The sequence below is a fragment of the Meriones unguiculatus genome, chromosome 1 (genome assembly GCF_030254825.1).
Source record: "Meriones unguiculatus strain TT.TT164.6M chromosome 1, Bangor_MerUng_6.1, whole genome shotgun sequence".
Classification (NCBI taxonomy): Eukaryota; Metazoa; Chordata; class Mammalia; order Rodentia; family Muridae; genus Meriones; species Meriones unguiculatus.
The window spans coordinates 56031791-56052085 of NC_083349.1; the positions used below are offsets into that span (position 1 = coordinate 56031791).

The window sequence follows — 20295 nt, forward strand, 5'->3', positions numbered from 1 at the left end:
GTTTCACAAACACACACACACACAAAAAAAACCCTCGCCTCACAAAATCACATCTGGACATCTCTGGAGAGAAGCCAGGGCTTTGACAATGCTACTTAGAATGAAAGAACATGAGAGGGAACAACTGACCCATCTGAGTTGGGTCAGAACAAGTAACAAACTGGCTTGTTTGGGAATAATAGATGCTGTGTCCTCGAACATACACATTCAAAAAACAACAAACAAACAAACAAACAAACACCCACAACAGATCAACAGCCAGCTAGTAGTAGTAGCAGCACACACTTTTAATCTCAGCATTTGAGAGGCAGAGACAAGTAGGTCTCTGAGTTCTAGTCCAACCTGGCCTACAGAGTGAGTTCTAGGATAGCCAGGATTACACAGAGAAACCCTGTCTTGAAAACAAGAAAAAAGGGAGAAAAAAAAAAAAAAAGGACAAATCAACAGCTTTTGCAAACATTGTTGGTTTTGGTGTGTGTCCTATTTAACTATAGCTACAGTTTCCATCATTAGTTATACATGGAAGTGGAAAGTTACTTTAGTCTAATTTAAAGTAGAGCATTTTCATTTCATCATCAGCCTCCTCCTCTATTTCCTGTGTTATCAGATGTTCGAGAAAGAGCCCACAGGCTGCTTGTGAAACTAGCACCTTGTTGGACAGACTGTGAAGGCTCTCCTGCATTGTTTTATATATGAGAGCCCAGTACAACTGTAACTGTGGGAAAGCTGATGGGAAAGTCACACACATTCAGATGACATAAATTCCAAAAGGTATTTTCAAAAAAGACTAAGCCTTCTAGAAGACGAAAACTTTTGGAAGTTTCTTCCAAATTAAAGATAATCTTCACTTTCAACGATTCCTTTAAAAAAAAAAAAAGTCACAATTTAATCTCTGTTCCAATGGAGCTGTGCTCATGCGGGAGAGATCCTCGATTCATTTGTGGGATACGTAGTGGAGGCACAGGATGAAATGAATGTGCTCCACCGACCTTTTTGTGCTTCGGGTAAGCTGTAATAAATACCCCGACTGTGATCCAACAAAGCATTCCATAGCAACAGTCCACAATGTAAAGGACACCAATACTGTGGGCCCTCAGTAAGATGCTCATAGAGGACAGCCTCCTCTCTAGCTGAGATATTCAAAATGAGACCAGGTGTACCACAAATGGCCCCAAACCAGTTTTTACCCAACACATCCAGTCATCCATCCTTTCACCACTCATCAGGCACTTATATATATAAAACTTCATCTGTGGAGATTAATAATTTTTATTACACATAAAAAAGTAAAATCGGAAAGTCTCCAGTTGTCTTTCTTCCTCAACACAAAAGAGGCAATTTTCATCAATTCCTGGTTCATTTTTCTGTATCTTGTAAGCAAGCTGCCTTTTGTTCAGGTCTACATTTTACAGACCAGCTGAAACAGATAGTTTTCTGCCCCAAAGTCCACATGACACTTGCAAATGTGGCTTCAGTGATTTCTCTAACTGAGCAGATCATAAGTCATTCACAGTATTAGCCCATCCTACTTGGGGGCCTCTCAGACATACGCTTGGTCATGTGAATGACTAGTGGAAACTAAATTGAAAAGCTGTGAAAACCTGTAAGGGAGGGAAATTAACAGACCTGCTCTGTCATGCTCACTTGCCCTCATTTCCGCTGCCCCCGTTATCTTCCTAAGAGCCCACATGTGTAAATCTTCCTGTAGACCATAGCAAAAACCAAACAAACAACAACAAAACAGGTAAAATGTTAGATGCCCATGGCCACCATTTCACAGGCTAAAGGTGCAATGCTATAGCATGTGTGTGTGTGTGTGTGTGTGTGTGTGTGTGTGTATGTGTAGCATATAGTCTACGATTGAAGTAGAGCTAATGCCCATTAACTGAAAGAAAATATTAAAAAGTCAGTTCAGGCTTTGCTTAAACACTGCAGTAAGGGATGAATTCTTAGCTAAAATAAAAAAACTGTAAATACACTTGGTGGTATCTGGAAAAATTTCACTTTGAGACACAGTAATGAAAGGGAAAGGATTTAAAATCCCATGGCACCAAAATCATGGGATTTAGTGGCTCTAAGTATCTGAGGTGTCAACCCATTTCTCTCTGCTGCCCCCACCCTAGCATTTCAAAGAGGACAGGAACAGATCCAGAAGAGCCAAATGACTCGCCTGCTGCAGCTAGTGTCCATCTAGGAAACACACACTCGTATTCTCTTACCCGTCCACACAGAGATTGTGGGGATGTGACAAGAGCTGAATTCTATTTGACTCCCTGAGAAGCAGCACTTCCCTCTTCACAGACATGGGGCCACACCAGGTGAGTGACAGTGCAGGCTTCGCAGCAATGGCGCAAACCAACGCTACCACGTCACTTCCCCTTACCGGAAGATCTGTCTGGGGAAAAGGCCAAAGGGGTTTTCACAAGGAACTCAATTTTCAGTTCAGCCTATTCAACTTGGAATAGAAGACCAAAACCCAACACATTCCTCTATATTCATAAAATACTCAAGATCATTCTTTCTCTAAGTTCCTAACTGAAAGGAAATCAAAAACAGAGATAAAATAAAGCATTAGGGAAACATCTACAACAAAAGTTCAAAATGCCTTCCATCCACCCAAAAGTACCCTCCTGTGACAGTTTCTTGTGCATCTGCCTAGAAAGAAAGCTAAAAGCATATTGGCACGGCTGCACATGCATCAGCATGGGTGCATTTCTTTTAAAAGTGACCTAACTCACAGTATGGGAGGCACACTCTTCTGTCTCTTGCTTCTTCCCTTTAACCAAGTTTCTCAGTCTTTCCACATCAGCATGGAGGGAGCTGTCTGGATCTTTGTGGAGTCTGTGGCATTCCACTGTTACCTGACCCAAGAATGATTTCCTGAAACGCTCTAGTGTGATTTAGTCTTCACAGAGGCTGCCAGGAACTCAATCCCACCACCTCAGATGGTAAACTGGTCATGCCAAAGACAGAAACTCTAGTGTTCAGCACCGATAAATTGTCTCAACATACACTGAACTTCTAGATCCTGAGAACACAGTTAAGCACTCAGGAGGCAGAGGCAGACAGATCTCTGTGGATTAGAGGCCAGCCTGGTCTACATACTGAGTTCCAGACCAACCAAGGCTACAAAGTGAGACAGTACCTCAAAAACAAACGAACAAAATCCCTAACGGATGACAGCATTTCCACCCGTGTTAATTTACACAGTCAGGTGGAGGCTTGGGACTCTCACCCCAGAAGACTTGAGCACTCCAGACTACCTTCCCGCCAATCACTGTCAATCAAAGGACATGCAGACACCTTCTCTCAGAGAACACAGACAGTCCACGTGAACAGAGAAAAGAAGGCCGTTGGGCAGGTAGCTAATGGAACAGTGAGGAGGTGGGGGAGGAGCTCTCAAGCTCAGCACCCCCTGCCCACTGGAGCTCCCAGCTTTGTGGGAATTTGGACATTTCAGTGGAAAAACTCTATGGCCACTCGTCTTTCATTGAGAATTGGTACATTGGGTAATGAGCCATGTAGCTAGTAAACAGTTCCCCTCGTTTCACAGGATGGTCATGGGACCTGGCAAGGGAAATCTTAATGACATTTGGACATGCTGTAGCTTTTCAGTGAAACCAGAAAGATTTCACCATCCCTCTCAGGCGCCTCCTTCCCCAAAGCATAAATTATTTCAAAAGGGTATGTATGAAGAAAGCTCCCTGCAGTGAAGGCTGTGAGGACCTGACAAAGAGCTGATGCAAAGTCAACTAAACCACGGCAAAGAAAGATCAAGATCGGAAGTCCACAGCCACGCTGGACAGTGGGGGGAAAGTGTGTCCAGCCCAACAGATCTCAAGCCAGCTCCTTCCCCCTCGGTCTCTGAGAAGAACCCCAGAAGCCATCCATAACTCACCCGTCCACGAGGCCACCACACAGAGTGAGCACAGAAACTTCCCCTTCCCTGCCAGGGTCTGGCTTCTCTAAAGGCCTATGCAGATGGGTTATAGCCAAACTCTGAACCCCTGGGACTACTGTCCCGTGACCTCCCGGAACAGCCCTCAAGTTGCTGCCTCCTCTGACAAGAACAATTGAATGATGGAACACTGGGTCCAAAACAGCCCAGACCTTCCTAGTGAACCTGCCCAGAGACACATTCCATCAGTCAGGGGTGGAGTCCTGTATACAAAGTGCCAGGGCAATGTCAAGGTCCTGCCTAGCCTGGGAATCTGTAGTGGGGAGAGTTGGAGGGGCCTCAGTTTCCTCTGTAAGGTTTTGCTTTATTTCTAGTCCAAACAGGAAAGAGGAAGGTGGGGAAGGAAGACAGGAAAATGCAAGGCAGAGGGGAAAATATATGTGGACCTCCCCAGCCTCCACTTCCTCATCCATTTGCCCATCCACACTTGTAAAAATATATAAAATGCCTAATGCATTTTACTGAGTAACTGTCAAAAAAAAAAAAATCCCATTGGCTAGAGATGGTTCAGAGGGTAAGAACATTGGCTGCACAGACTTATGGTGCCAGCGCCCATCCTATTAAAAAAAAAAATTAAGCATGTGTGCCTATAATCCTAGCGCCATGGGAAGGAGTCAGAGGCAGGAGACAGAACTGACAGCTTGCTTGCTGTCAGTTTAGCTCCAGGATCATTGAGATAGCCTGTTGTAAATGAATGAGGCAGAAAGCAATCAGTCAGGACACCCGATGACCTCCTTTGACCTCTGAGAGCAAATGTACAGGCACAAGCACCTGCATGTGCGTGCACGCGCGCGCGCGCACACACGCACGCACACGCACACACACACACACACACACACACGTACACAAGCGTTTGACTTATTACTAGCTATTCCATATATTGAACTAAGCCAGAACACAAAGGGATCGAGTCAATGGGGGGGGGAGGGAACACCCAGTGGAGGCTCTCCACTCCGTCTGTGGGAATGCTAGAGGAAATGTGAAAGGGGAGACATCAACAGAGATTCACAAAACCAGGCAGGGAGCCAGTGAAGACTCTCCTCGTTTATTTATAAGAAGGGAAAAACCATAAAGAAACCACAGGGGTTTTTATGCATTGTGATAAGTATATATTACTTTATATGGGGGGAGGAATATCCATTTTAACTTGAGAAAATGCATAAAAGAATATTACTCAAGCCGCAAAACAGTAGGAAACCCTGTCATTTGCAACACGAATGAACCCAGAAGACCTCATGGTAAGCGTCATGAGCCAGACGCAGAGAGACGAATGCTGAATGAGCTCCCTTACACACAGACGCTAAAGAAGTCAGACTCATAGCAGTAGAGCAAATAGCAAGTGGTGGCCCCGGGCTGGGACAGGATGGAGCCTGGGGGATGGCACTCTGTCCAAAGGTTCAAACTGCAGTCTTGAAATGAGTAAGCTCTGGGACTCTGTTGTGCAACATAGGAGTTAGAGTTAATAATAGCATAGTGTTTACTTGGAGCTTGCAAAGAGTTTTCAACACAGACACACACACAGAGGGAGAGAGAGGAGTACAGTTAACTAATTTGAACATGCTAATTATTTTTACACTATAGATGTATTATAAATCCTTCTTTTTGCATTTAGAGTACATTTCATTTTTATTTGTCAGTTATACCTCAATGAAGTAAAAACCAATGGAATGCTAATATCAGCAAAGGAAAACAGATACAGACATCATCCTTCAAAGTTTCCCAGGGAGCCAAAGGGAAAGTACATTATAATTTTGGGGTAACATGAGACCTCCTGAAACGGTGTGGCGAGGCAGGGGAAGCAGGTTGAGGAGAACTCAAATGCAGAAGGCTGACAAGCGCTGGGTTCTCAGTACAGTGCTCTCTGTTCAAGCCTAAGGACCAGACGAGGCTCAAGTCCCAGCACACACCTAAAAGCTAGGCAAGATGGAGCTTTCTGATAACCCTGGTGCTGGAAGCACAATGCTGGGGTGCAGTCAGTCTAGCCGATCTGCAAGCTCCAGGCTCAGTGAGAGAACCTATCTGGAAAGTGGGGAGTAATGAGGAAGACACTGGAGAGGAAGACACTGAAGGTCATTCTCTGGCCTCTGCATAGTGGAACACAAACACGCAGAATAAATAAATAATTTCAAAGGCAGAGAAGATCCCTATTTCAGTGCTAGACAAAAGCTGCCATGCTTCTCTCCACACTCAGCATGTGGGCATGCATGTATGTTTGCACATATGTGCAAACACACAGGAGAACCTCTGAAATACGCTCAGTATCGTGCACGAGTTCTTTCCCACAACGTCTCACAGAATCTATTTTTGAATTCCAGTGAGATTTGCAGCAAAGAATAGAGCTTCAGTAAAAAAGAGGAAATAATTGCTGTGCTGTGCCTTGGGTTTTCTCACTTCCTTATTTGAAAATAATCACCCAATAAGTCCAAAAAGGAATCCAGAACGATAGTACAGCCTCCCATACAGGGCTGGGCATTGCTGCTGGAAACTGAACTGGGTCTGCTGAAAAGTTTGAGTGACTTGGCATCTTCTTGGAAAATGTATAATTATGTGTGATAGCCCAGGGGGGCTAGAAGAAACCTTCCATGTCATCTGGTCCAACCCCATCATTTTACAAATGAAGAACTTGGGAGATAAACTCAAATACACTGAGGACCCTCATTAAAACGCCTTCTCAATTTTAAGAACACTGCCAAACTTGGAGATAACATAAAGCCTCCAAGATATTTTTCCCGTGAGATAGAAATAATTACCAATCATTAAGGAAAGAAAGAGCGGGGGTTAATGCATCAGGAGGACCCCTCTGTCCCAGAGTCAGAACCATTTTTATCCAGAGAGAAGAAAGATTAAGACCTGTCAGGGTGAACACACTGACTGTAAGCAGGACAGAACTCTGGGCTTCCACAGTGAAGGCTAATGGGTTAATCATCAAACACCAGTCCACTTCATACCTAGACCAGTGGGTAACCAGGAGCCACCCTGGTTTCCAGGGAAGTGGCGCTCTGAGAAAATGGCTCATAGGCAGTGGAGCTGCAACCAGTGGCCTGACGGTGATGGACCCTGGGCCCCACTGGCAGCAGCACAGGAGCTTGTTGGAAATGCAGACTCTTGCGTTCCACCAGCCTTCACTTAGCATATGTTGCGGATAAGGTCCCCCAGGTTCTTCTTTGCACTCGAAAATCTGAGAACCATCCATTCAAATTCAAGTCTGACAACGTGTGAGCGCCAGCACCCTATGTTTACATCCCCTGACATTTATTTAATTCTGTATGCTCCTATACCCATTGATTCTGAGCTGCGGATTTCCCACTAAGCAGCTTGTTTTAATTGCTTATTAAAATAATGTCTTTCTAATGACAGGTTATTTGTTCTCGGAACAGGAACACAACTGTGAAATAATTCGTCTTTCTGAAACACTGGAAGGTAAAGGCTCAGAATCTGGAGTAGACTAAAATACCAGAGGAGATCAATGTACGCAGATGTCTAGTCACTGGACAAATCCAAATGATATTAAAAGTACCCCCTTTTCTTTTGATTTTCAAGACAGGGTTTCTCTGTGTAACATGAGCCCTGGCTATCCTGGAACTCACTCTGTAGACCAGGCTGGCCCCAAACTCACAGAGATCCACCTGCTTCTGCCTCCCAAGTGCTGGGCTTAAAGGTGTGCGCCACCACGACCTGCTTCCTTTTAGTTTTTAAGATTTATTACTGGTAGTTATGTGTATACATGCGAGTCTATATGCACATATGTGCGTGGGGGCATAGATGTCTCAGGAGCCAAGAGGCATAGGATCCCCCTGGAGCTGAAGTTACTGGTAGTTGTAAGCCACCTGAAGTGGGTGATAGGAATCAAACTCGGGTCCTTGGCAAGAGCAGTCCAAGTCTTATCCTCCAGCACACAACCTCATCTTGGGACTCCAACCATATGCCCCCATCTGTGTTAGGTGATCACCTTACCATTGAGCTTCTTCTCGACCCTTTAATACATTTTTTTAAATATCGCCACCATTACTATTTAGAGAATAATTATGACTACAGACTGTGAGGCGACGGTATTCCCAGGGATCTCTGAATGATTGGAGGATCGCAGTGGCCTGCACTGAGGCGGGTCGTGTCGGACCTCTGCAGTGACGTAGCTCATGGGGAGGATGGACTAGTATGTCAGGGTTCTTCAAGACTGCATGGCTCACAGCTCCCAAAAAGCAATGAAACATGAGCATGACATTCAAACGGTGTGCTTTTTCTGTCACTGCAAAGTCAAGGTGAGCAAACTCTAGAGAACTGCTATCTGGGGTCCCAAGCACTTCAGGTGAGTCATCTCTTACGTTGACGCCAGTTATCTGTGTTACAGAGGGAGCAAGGCTCAACTATGCTGAGACCTGGTGTTGCTCACTGGTGATATCATACCTTATATCACCCAGAAAGAAGGAAATCTCGCCTGAAGAATTGCCTCCGTCAAACTGGCCTATGGGTGTGTCTTTGGAGCATTTTCTTGACTAATGAGTGCTGAGGACCAACCTGCGGCTGGTAGTCCTGGATTGTGTAAGAAAGCAAGGGGAGCAAGCCAAGGGGAGCAAGCCAAGGGGAGCAAGCCAGGAAGCAGCATTCCCGGCTGGTTTCTGATTTGAGCTCCTGCTTTAAGTCCCTACCTTAACTCCCCTTGGTGATAGACCAAAGCCCACAAGCCAAAATAAATCCTTCAGTCAGAATGTTTTGCTAGAGCAATAGAAAGCAAACCAGGACACAGAACTGTTATTCTTGCTTCAGTGCTGGAGAGTGTTCCTGAACTCGGCTCCCTCCTCATCCCTCTTTGTGACTTCCTCCCACTCCGCCCTGGGGACAGAGCCTCACTAAGTTACCCATGCCTGGAACTCCCATGCCTGGAGCCAACCTTGAATTTTGGGTCTTCCTGCCACTGCCTCTCAACCTTAGCTGGGATTTCAAGCAAGCACCACCAGGCCAGTTTAGAGTTGTTGAGTTCTGGGTTTAGATGGTGAGATGGGATAGGGGATGAATGAGCTACATTAACGCACAGGTTACCCCCGGGACTACAGAGGCACAGTGAAACTGGGCTGGTAATTGTCCAGGTCTCTTGGCTGGTGCCAGGTATGTTAGGTCTCAAATGGTACAAAGACAGATGCAAAACCTGCTCATGGCACACACAGAGGCCAAAAAAGAAAGGCAAAAGGGGAAGAAAAGCTGTGATCTGCGTCCATCCCGCTGCCCATCTTCTGCTTCTGTTAGTAAAAGTGTGTGTGTCATATTTCCTGGGCCTACTGAAGTCAGTAGCCCCGCAGAAAGGACTAGAATGTTACTAATTTGAAAAGAGAAGCAGTGCAAAGGGCAGAAGCTGGCTGGACCAGAAAAAAAGAGGGTTATTTCTCCATAAACAGCACTTTAACTGACAGCACTTCAAGGGCTGAGAAGGGACACAAGTAGGAGCACTGCAAGCAGGAGCACTGCAAGCAGGAGCACTGCAAGGAGGGGCACTGCAAGCAGGGGCACTGCAAGGAGGGGCACTGCAAGCAGGGGCACTGCAAGCAGGAGCACTGCAAGCAGGAGCACTGCAAGGAGGGGCACTGCAAGCAGGAGCACTGCAAGCAGGGGCACTGCAAGCAGGGGCACTGCAAGCAGGGGCACTGCAAGCAGGGGCACTGCAAGGAGGAGCACTGCAAGCAGGGGCACTGCAAGCAGGGGCACTGCAAGCAGGGGCACTGCAAGCAGGGGCACTGCAAGCAGGAGCACTGCAAGGAGGAGCACTGCAAGCAGGGGCACTGCAAGCAGGAGCACTGCAAGCAGGAGCACTGCAAGGAGGGGCACTGCAAGCAGGAGCACTGCAAGCAGGGGCACTGCAAGCAGGAGCACTGCAAGCAGGAGCACTGCAAGGAGGAGCACTGCAAGCAGGGGCACTGCAAGCAGGGGCACTGCAAGCAGGGGCACTGCAAGCAGGGGCACTGCAAGCAGGGGCACTGCAAGCAGGAGCACTGCAAGGAGGAGCACTGCAAGCAGGAGCACTGCAAGGAGGGGCACTGAAAGCAGGGGCACTGCAAGCAGGGGCACTGAAAGCAGGAGCACTGCAAGCAGGGGCACTGCAAATAGGAGCACTGAAAGCAGGAGCACTGCAAGCAGGAAGACTGCAAGCAGAAGCACTGCAAGCAGGGGCACTGCAAGCAGGGGTACTGCAAGCAGGAAGGCTGCAAGCAGGAGCACTGCAAGCAGGGGCACTGCAAGCAGGAGCACTGCAAGCAGGAAGGCTGCAAGCAGAAGCACTGCAAGCAGTGGCACTGCAAGCAGGAGCACCGAGAGCGAGAGCACTGCAAGCAGGAGTCCCCACTGAGAGAAGTCTTTCCCTTCTATCCCAGCTCTCTAGTCGGGTACCTGAATTCAGAATCTTCCAAAGCATAGAAAATTCTAGAAAGAAGGTTCAACCCATTAGAAATCTGGTTTCTCTAAACCAAGAAATACGTCTAAGACTTCAGGAGATTGAATCCAGGACCTTGCAGATGTTAGGATGCACTCGATCCCTAACCTAGAGCTTCTGAGGAGAGCAGGTCTCCTCAGAGAGCGTTCTTCATTTTATAGCACAAATAACCAACGTTCAAATAAAGGTACTTCGCCTGGATCTAGAACGCGGCTGTGTGATTTCTCGTATGCAAGCCTCTCTCTGCCTCATTAGAACCCTTACCTTCAGAAATGGCCTTCCTCACTGCCGCCAGGTAGGTCTCTGGCTCATCATCACAAGTGAGCTCCTGCCAGTGGTCCCAGTCGGGAAAGAAGGCCTGGAAGTCCTCGTCGCTGGGCTGCACTCCGCACAGCAGCCGCACCACCCGCTGAGGAGGGTGGAAGGCTCGCTGCAGCATCGGCAGCAGTCCCGGCTGGCAGAAGCACCCCACCAGCCCCGCAGACAGCAGCACCAGCACGCATCGCGCATCCCGGAAGACCCACAGGTCCCCGGCAGAGAAAGAGGAATCCGGCCGGAGCCGATATGTCTGCATCTTCTGGCTGCGGACCTGTCGACAGGACACGAAAAGGTCCTGTAGGTACTGGCACCATTCCTCGGCATCTGGGCTGTAGAAGATGAGGACATCGCATCCTCGGCCCCTCCCTACAAGGAGACAAGGATGAAGCTAGTTATTCATGCCTGATCCTTCTAGGAGGCGGTCTGAAACCTGAGAGAGGCAGGATGCAGCGGGGCATGACACCCACAACCTCCCAAATCTACCTGTAGCATCTGTCCAACCCTTTTCCCTACTTGCAGCCCAGCAATGTTCCAGACACACAAACACATCCCGCTATTCTAGATCCGAGAAGCTATTGCACGCACCACCTCCGCACTGCCCGGCCCTTATCCCCCATAGCTGGTCTGCTCTAGGATAATGACAGCAAGAACTTATAGAAAGCCTGTGGTGTTCAGGTCTTTTTCCGCACACATTGCCTGGTAAAGTCACTTCATCCTCACAGCATCCTTGGACCATAGGGACCATTACTAGCCAATTCAAACGACCAAAATAAAAGGGGGTGGGAGGGGGTCGTCCAGTGTGGCATGTTGAGTAACTTAGCCAGGACTCACAGAGGTAGCCAGTAACTGGACTGTTTGACTTGACCCGGAAACATGGTTCTGTTTCAAATACTGGGGTCAGAAACACAGGAGAAGGATAGACTGTGAGGGTTCTACCTCTGGCTCCACCAGCCCACTGCACAACCCTAGGAAAACTACTAAAATCTCCTGAGGCTCGCTTTACCCACCTGGAAGTAGAAACAGAATGGCAATTTTTATGTGTATTTCGGGTCAAGCCCTCAGCACAGAGCTTGAAATATGGAAAGAACCCTCGAGAGTTGGAAACGAAGGTCCCAATCCTCACATTAACAGCGCACATGAGTGGAAAGAGTGTGAATTAATGCTTTGACCTCTGCCAGGGCATCAGTCCACTCCCCACAGTTGCTGTGTCATAAACTTTCTTCTCCCACTTATGAAGCACAGATGCCAGAAACAAACAGGGTGTGGGAGTACGGGGTTCACCTGGCCCAGACTCGTCATTTACAGAAGAGGAAGGGGCTTATTCAAATTCACACTCAGCAAACTAATAGCAGAGCCAGGACTGACACTCAGGGTGGTTCCCAGTTCAAGTCTTTGCCCTGCCCTCTACTTCCTCCTAACAGGAAATATGCCAAGAATCTTATAAAAGAGTCAAGTCACATCATCCAAGGATCAAAGTTCAGAGACAGGAGGCTCCTAACATCACTGTGACCATTGTCCCATGTGTTAATCTCACCCTTGCTTTGTCATCCTCTTCTGGAAGTGACATGGAACATATGAACACAAAGTGTCCCTGCATCCTACAGTGACGCAGGGGTCCATCTTCCCCATTGGAGAAGGACGCTGGACTATTTGTGAAACAGGACTCTAAGTTGTACATTTACAATTAAATGTCAGCCCTGGGCTGGTGAGATGTCTCAGCGTGTAAAGGTGCTTTTGAACAACTTGGCCACCTACGTACAATCCCCAAAAGGTGGAGGGATAGAATAAATGCCACAAAGTTGTCCTCTGACCTCCACACGCATGCCATGGTACACAGGTACTAACAACACATATGCAGGCACAATAAACATAATAAATAAATGTCATCTCTGGTGCATATGTCACTGAATAGTTCCAGGTAAGGTCAGAGGCAGGATTAGAGTAAGTCCCTGAGGTTCTGAGCTCTGAAAAGACCATAGGAGAAATCCTTTCTTTCTGGCCATCTCCCCAGGTAGCCACTTTGAACTCTAGATCCTTTGTCTCCACCTCCCAAGTGCCAGGATTTAGAGGTATGTGCCACTATGCCAAGCCATTGGTAATGTTTTCAGAAAGATTAACAAGTGGGCAAAGAAGTAAAGGAGAAGAGAAGGATATCTTGAATATTAAAAACAAAACATCATTAAGAGCACAAGGCTAGGGGCTAAAGAAATGGCTACGTGGTTAAGAGCACTCTTCTAGAGGACAAAACCTAGCACCCATGTCAGGCAGCTGACAATCGCCTGTAACTCCAGATTCAGGGGAGCCGTCTTCTTCTGGCCCCTGCTGACACTGGCAGACACAGACATGCACACATACACACATAAAAGAATAATTTTTTAATTTTAAAAAATTCAGAAGAGGAAGGACAACCCTGACAGGCGGAGGCAGGAGGATGAAAAGTTCAACACTAGACCACCAGATGCCTTAGTGGGTAAAGGCACTTGCACCAAGCCTGACGACCTGAATTCAGCACACACAACTCAACATGGTAGAATAAGAGAACCAATTCCCACAAATTGTCCCCTGACTTCTACATCATCAAAGTTCAGCGCCAGCTCTGGCAGCTCCACATAGGCATCAATGCCAGCCCGAGTTACACGAGGCCCTTATTAAAAGCTGATGTTGCACGGGTCCTTCGAGATGTTGTCTTAGGAGAAAAGATCTCAACTGTCCTGAAGGCTATGTGTCCATGAGCGACTACTCCAATCTTATGAGAAAGATTTTTCACCCAGCATTGGCGTCACTGAGGAAATGAATGCACACATGACCCTGAAGATTTCTCCATAGTTTTGATTTCTGTCTAACAGTTGCTATCCCTTAAATGCTGAGTTATCAAGGAAGCTTAAGCTGTAATTAATCTTTCTTTCCTGGGCATTGACCTGTCACTCTATTAAGCACCTAGGTGCACTCTCTCATTCAGTCCTCAAGAGAAGTCCAGGAAAGCATGCTCTCAATAGCCTCAACTGATAGACAACATTAAAGTGCATTGATCTTGAGCTGCTGCCAGGAGTGAACAATGAGGGCCATTCCGGATGCTCACTGCAGAACTCCATTGACTGCAGAACCCCATTGACTGCCGAACCCACACACTGAATTTCTAAGGTCAAAGAAATGCAAAATATAATTCAGAAAATATAATTAAAACACATCTAGTACCATTGGTTTGTAATACTATTTTCTAAAATAAAATAAAATTAAAAAGCCAGGGTTTCTTAGAGAAATGATCTGTTCTTTCAATGATTCTAGGAACATATATTTCAGATGTCAAGAAATGTACAGTGAGCCCAAAACATCTTGTATGACAATAAATAAGGATGTGCTCAAGCAAAAATAAAATGATGAGTGTATGTAAAGGAAATGAGAGTAACTGAAGAAGCTCCCACAGCCCAAGCAGGAACAGTGTGGGAAAGAAAGCAGAGGCAATAAGGCATTGAAAGCCAGAGCGTAAAATAAATGCCCACTAGTCCATCCATAGTAACAGAATTAGGTGACTGGGTAAATAAACTGAGGGGACCCTGGGCTGCAACTCAGTGTCATAGCACAAGGTCTTTACTTCAGGCTTCAGTCTCCAGCACCAAAAACAATAAGACGAAATAATTTAAAGCTGGGGGAAAATACAGATAATCTTATTCATACAAGTCACAGATAATTTCTGAAGATGGTCCCACCCTCAAGGAAACAGCACGTCTCTTCCTAAATGTGGGCTTCTCCAAGTGATTTCTATCCAACGTGGAAAGACAGAGAAAGTCACTTTACCGCGTACAAATCCAGCAAATCCTGCCTCCACTCCATCACCAAGATCACTAGCAACAACCAGGAATAGTGTTAATAGTCTGTGCTCTTAAAACTGAGAACGTTCTTCACGTCCGTGATCGACTCCAAAATCTATCCTCCCAGTCTAATCAATAGAAAAACATCAGATAAATCCAACAGCAAGGCATTCCACAAAAGTCACTGACTCCTGCTTCTCAAGACCTTCTGTTTTTTTGTTTGTTTGTTTGTTTGTTTGTTTGTTTGTTTCTCAAGACTTTCTAAAGCAGAGTATGAAGTTGGGAGGAGAAAGTAGGAGGTCCAGGACAAGTTGGGGGGACAGGGTGAATATAATAAAAAACCACTGTATGCACCTATGAAATTCTCAAAGAATCAATAAAATGTTTGCAGTTTTTAAAGACTGCCAAGAGTTTTGAGAATTGGCTCAGGAACTAAGGGCACGGTTGCTCTTAGAGAGGACCCAGGTTCAGTGCCCACATCTACATGGTAGCTCACACCTTCTGTAACTCCAGTTCCAGGGAGGCTGATGCCCTCTTCTAACTTCCACGGGCATCATGCATGCACATGGTGCACATACATATATGCTGGCAAAACATAGATACACACAAAATCCGTCTTTAAAAATGGTTTGTCAAAGGTGATCGAAATCTAGGAAAATCTGATAAAATTCCAGCTGGGAGGCATCTAAGGAGACAGCACTAGTAAAAGAAGTGTGGTCTCTTGAATGGGAACCCGGGACATTCTGTACAAACTAGGAGGACTTGAATAAAGAATAAACTAAAAAACAACTGACCACCCAGAACACGTCAGGGGAAGCAAGCATTATAGCCTCCAACATGGGACATACAGCAAGTTCCAGGCTAGCCTGAGCTATATGATGACATCCTGACTTAAAAGGCATGCCACCCCAAAAACAATAATTATCAATACCGGTTCACTAATTTCAGTAAAATTAATACATTAACGTAAATTTCCAATAAGAATAAGGCCTTGGAATATGTGGGCACTTTTTAAATCATTGGTTGTCATCCTCCTAATGCTGTGACCCCTTGGTACAGCTTCTCATGTTGTGAGTCCCCAACCCCCTTCTCTCATTGCTACTTCATAACTGTAATTTTCCTAATGTTATAAATCATAACGTAAATACCTTTTCCCTCCAGTGGTGTTAGGGGGGTTCATTCAACCCCCCCAGGGGTCATGACCCACACAGATTGAGAAATCCTTCTCTATATGTTTTTGGCCATTCTCCTAGAAATCTAAATCTATTCCAAAATAAGCTTATTAAAGAAATGTAACTGAATATGGAAAACAGCCATTTAAAGTGGCTTATTCCTGAGGTTCAAGGTTTGAACCCAACCCCCCTTAAGCAAGAGTATTTGAGAAGGAAGTGGTTAGTGCTCAGACAAGTTAATATCTCAACCCCTTGTATGTGAATGTGTTTATGTGTGTGTGTTTGTGTGTGAGAGAGACTTTGACCAGTATAATAAATGGAGGCATAACTGCCCTCAATGTAAATGACGGTCATGAACTTTTACCATCCCCCAAGACTTCATGGCTTCTGAAACCAAAAGCTGGGGGGCGTTGTAAAAAAGTCCAAAGTGGAAGTTCAAGTTCCTCCCTGGCCTGTCAGGGAGCACCATGGGGCTATCTGCTTTGTCAGCAGCTCCCCCTATGTGGGGGAAATGACCCTCTCTTCCGCAATAATTACTTTCCTTTAGCCCCAAGTCATTGCTCCCCGTTCTAAATAACTTCTCTCTTTTTCCCTATTCAGTAAGAGAAACAATACATGAGCCAGCAAGGAACCCATAAATCCCGACAAAGCTGAGTAAAGGGCTTTGTTCTTGTGGAACTCAAAGAACAGGTTTGGCTACAGGAGAGGGGAGTGAACTAAGGACAGGAAGGGGCTGGCTGACCACAGAGGGGAGTCATAGCAATGTGTGGCGGGGGAGGGGGAGGGACACAATGACTGAAAGAGAGATGACACTCAATGATTCAGAAGCCATCTGAGAAAAGGAGAGAGAGGAAGTCCCCACAGGTGACCCCGGCACCCTGTCCATTTGATGCGGAGCTTGTGTTTGAACCTGAGCACCATTTATTTATTTGTTTGTTTATCTGTCTGTCTGTCTATCTATCATCTGCTTATTTATTTTTTGTTGTATATTCTTGTGCACGTGTGTTTGTGAAGCCACAGCACATGCGTGGAGTTCCAGGAACAACTTTCAGGATTTGGTTCCCCATCTCCACCATCTGGGTCCCTGGGATCAAGCTCAGGTCACTTGGCTTGGTGACAAGCACCCTTTCCAGCTGAGCCATGTTGCTGGCCCTGTGGTGCTGTAAGTGCAGGAATAGTGGCAGGACCTAGAGATGAGCCTGGCAAGGGGGAGCATGACAAGGTCTGAGAGCTTTCCCCTGGTTGTTGGAGGCCAAGGCCCGGAAGGGAGGTCGCTAGTCTTCGCCAGCTGCAGACTTGGTGCCTTCGGGGAAGTCCCAGGCTCTTTCCTCACTCTCTCTGGCAAATGAGAGAGAGTCCAGCACAGGCTGGTTGCATTTCATCTCACAGCCAAGGAGCCAAGATCCTCTATGACCTCAGCAAACAAACACGTCTTTCGGGGAACCAAAGGCTGCCGCTCACCCTCCAATGGCAGGAAACTTAAGAAGACCAGGGCATCGGGCTACAGTTGAGTGAACCCTGAACACACTAAGTAGTGTGAAGAAAGTCAGTCACTAAAACCACAGACTGCATGATCCCATTCATGCCCAAGTCCAGGGCAGGGCAATCAAGAGGAGACACTGGAGAGGAGGCGACAAAAGGAAAGACCTCGCTTGGAGGTGATGATATTTTCTCAAATTCACATGTTTGTGAAGACACTAAAAACCACTCACAGCCTTCTTTCAGGCATGCCCCATCAGTAGGCCATGAGCTGAATGTGCCCTAGGATAGCTAAGACTGTCGTTCAACTCATCTGTAGACAATGGCGTGTCACAATGTCCACAAAAGAGTGGACACACAGCACGCTGGGTAAACACATTATAACATCATTTTAAAAACAAGGAAACCATACAGGAGGGAGGCCTGGAATTATCTCCAGCCTATGGCATGTTAGCGGGAAGCATGGCTTTGCCCCACCATGGCCTGCCTTCAAGAGCACTTGTAACTATAGACAAGTTCCCAGGGAGCTCAGCGGGACCCAGTCTCACACCACCTGGCATGGTGTCTTGCCACAGAGGACACTGAGAGCAAGAGATTTGGGTAGCTTTGTTCACTGCTCCACATAGAACCCCGGGTTTGGCTGCTAGGTTAGAGTCCTCATCTGAACCTGAGTCCACCCTTCAGCTACACTCTCTGGGGCCAGGAAAAGAGCTCAAAGGCTTCCCAGTTTGCTATTGTCTTGTACACAACCCAGGACCTATTCCAACCAAGAAAGGAGGCAGAAGCTTAGCCAATTTATTTTCTCCTCTCCCCAACCCCTCCATCCACCTAGCCATGATAGTTGGTCTCTGTATCTCAAACACACTCTCCTCCCCTGGGCCCCTACCTCTCTTCAATAAGGTCTTGACTTATTTCCCTTGTTCTGAGACTTCACCTAGCCATTCCATTTAAAATTCTAACTCAAACCCCCTCACCATGTCTGTTTTCCCGTTGCACATACCATGCCATTTCTTTATTAAGTGAGTTGTTGCCTACCCTGTCCTTACTTACATGGCTCTTGTTTCCTGAACACTGCTGAAGACCTAGTTCAGTACCTGGAAACAGCAAGCATGCGATATGTGTCTGTGGCCTCCTCTATGGAATCCTTACTCACAGCACTGCTTTTTCTAACCCATAGAGCCTTAGAGCCTGCCTTGGGATCCACCGGCAGAGATGAACCACTCTTCCACACGCTTCAATAATGACCCTGTACCATCAGAGCCCCTTCTACCCCGATTCCAACATACCATGACCTCAGGCTAGACCTTAGCAGATCTGGAGAGAGTTGGCTGCAGCATCTCCTCCCTTTCTTCCCAAGTACTGAATTCTACCTCCCCCACACACACCCTCCCCACCCCACCACCCCACCCCCCGCCTTTGCCAGCTAGGAGATCTTTCTCAAGAGATGCTATCATCCTGTTTTCATGCATTGTCTCTCTGAAAACATCAGACTTGGGATGGAAAAACACAAGCAAGCCACACGGAAAACATGGCAACTCTCTCTTCCCATCTAGCAATCCCCATTTACTTCTGTTTTCTTTCACACCACTAAAACCCTGTGGTGAACCAGAGACAGGCCAATCTGGGCATCACCAAAAACATAATACGCCTTCTGTCCACTGAGGTGTATAGGCAGGGCTCATTAACCGTCTCTAAACATTATCACTATGTGGTTTGTCCCAAACCTCAGAGAGCTAAGGACATACCAAGCGTGTATGCCCATAAGCCAGAAGAGAACCCCAAACCAGCCAGAAGAACTTCTGGCACCTTCCGATGGGTAGATTTGCCCACCGATTTCCATTTCTCCCTGCGCCCGAAAGTTCCGCAGAGAACCGTGTAAGAATAACATTAAAGAAGTGCGGTCTCGGTTTTTAGAAGAATTTCAAAGAAGAAATACAAGCCCAGCTGACGTAGGGGGTCTTTGGACACTGTCCCAAGACCACCAAGGACGGTCTGAGCGCCCCCTATGGGTCGGAGAAGATCCTAACGATCCGGCCTCTTCCAGACGCCACCCCTTCACCTGCTACCAACTTGTCTGGATCCTCAAGAGTTACAGCTGAGAAAGCGACCCTTGGCAACTTAGCCAGAGCTGAAAGGAGAAAAAGAAGACTTAGAAACTGGGATGGGGCGAGGCTCGGACAGAAGCTGGAGAGAATCGCGCACAGGCTGGTTAGGGGAAACGTGACAAAGTTAGGAGGGGAAGTTTGCGGCAGAGACCGGAGAAAAGATCAGAAAGAACACAAGATCCGCGCACTAAAACTAAAGAAGTGAGTGGAAAGGCCTCCAAGCCGGGAGGGGGGTGCCAGAGAGGCTCAGGGACCAGAGGAGAGGCGCGCGAGCCGCGAGCCGGGAGCTGGGCAGCGCCGCGCCCGCTACCCACCTGAGGCTGCCATGCCGTCGCGGGCGCAGCTCGCATCCCCGGCCCGCCGGGAGCGCGGTCCTCGGTGCCCGCAGCCGCCGGGAGCGACGTCGCTGGCGCGCGGTGCGGGAGCGGAGCCCTGCTGCGCTCGGGACAGCGGCGACTCTGGCGCTTCCTCCCGCCGGGCAGCCGGGACTCCCACGGGGGCGTGTCCACGGGGCCCGCCCCGCCTGCGGGGCTCCGCGTGGCACCTGCACGCGAGGCGGTTGGGGAGGGGAAGTGAGAAGCCCACAGGACCAGCCGCCAGCTCCCGGCGCCGACCCCCGCTCGTGCCACGTGGGTCCCGAGCCTCGGGAAAGCAGGCAGCAACCTCGATGGCCGCCAAAGAGCAGCCTGAGGTCCCGGCACTGGCGGAGGGAAAGCGAAGACGGCTGGCCTGGCCGGTCTCGGGGACCTGAAGTGGGGATGCATAGCACAGCTGTCCAAACCACCTTGTCCCCTGGGACTTGTCCTTGAGATGCTGCCCCCAAGAATAGGGAGGGCCTGCAGGAAGGGGAAGAAGGGGCACCTGGCCTTGGGGTCTTGGCGTTGCCCTTGGGTGCCCTCCTGTGACCCTTCTGCGTCCCCTTGGATCTGGTTCTAAGCTGTCACCACCAACGGCCTTCCACACATTATTACTTTGCTTCCACTATTAGAACTTTTTCTTTGGCTTTCTTACATCTCCCTCCACTTAAAAAAAAAGA

The 20295-nt window shown here is 47.6% G+C and overlaps 1 protein-coding gene across 2 annotated transcripts in view; it reads right to left on the reverse strand.

Annotated features, from left to right (window-relative positions):
* Pik3ap1 (phosphoinositide-3-kinase adaptor protein 1) overlaps positions 1-19728 on the reverse strand; it is a 111378-nt gene extending 91650 nt beyond the window's left edge. The window contains exons 1-2 of one of the 2 annotated variants that reach the window (XM_021650512.2): positions 19574-19728; positions 10641-11060 (exon numbers count right to left, since the gene is read on the reverse strand). In XM_021650512.2, coding sequence (XP_021506187.1) covers positions 10641-11060; positions 19574-19586 — 433 coding nt within the window. In that variant the 5' untranslated portion in view covers positions 19587-19728. The remainder of the gene's footprint in view (positions 1-10640; positions 11061-19573) is intronic. The other variant, XM_021650514.2, reaches the window with a different exon arrangement.
* Positions 19729-20295: the final 567 nt, after the last annotated feature.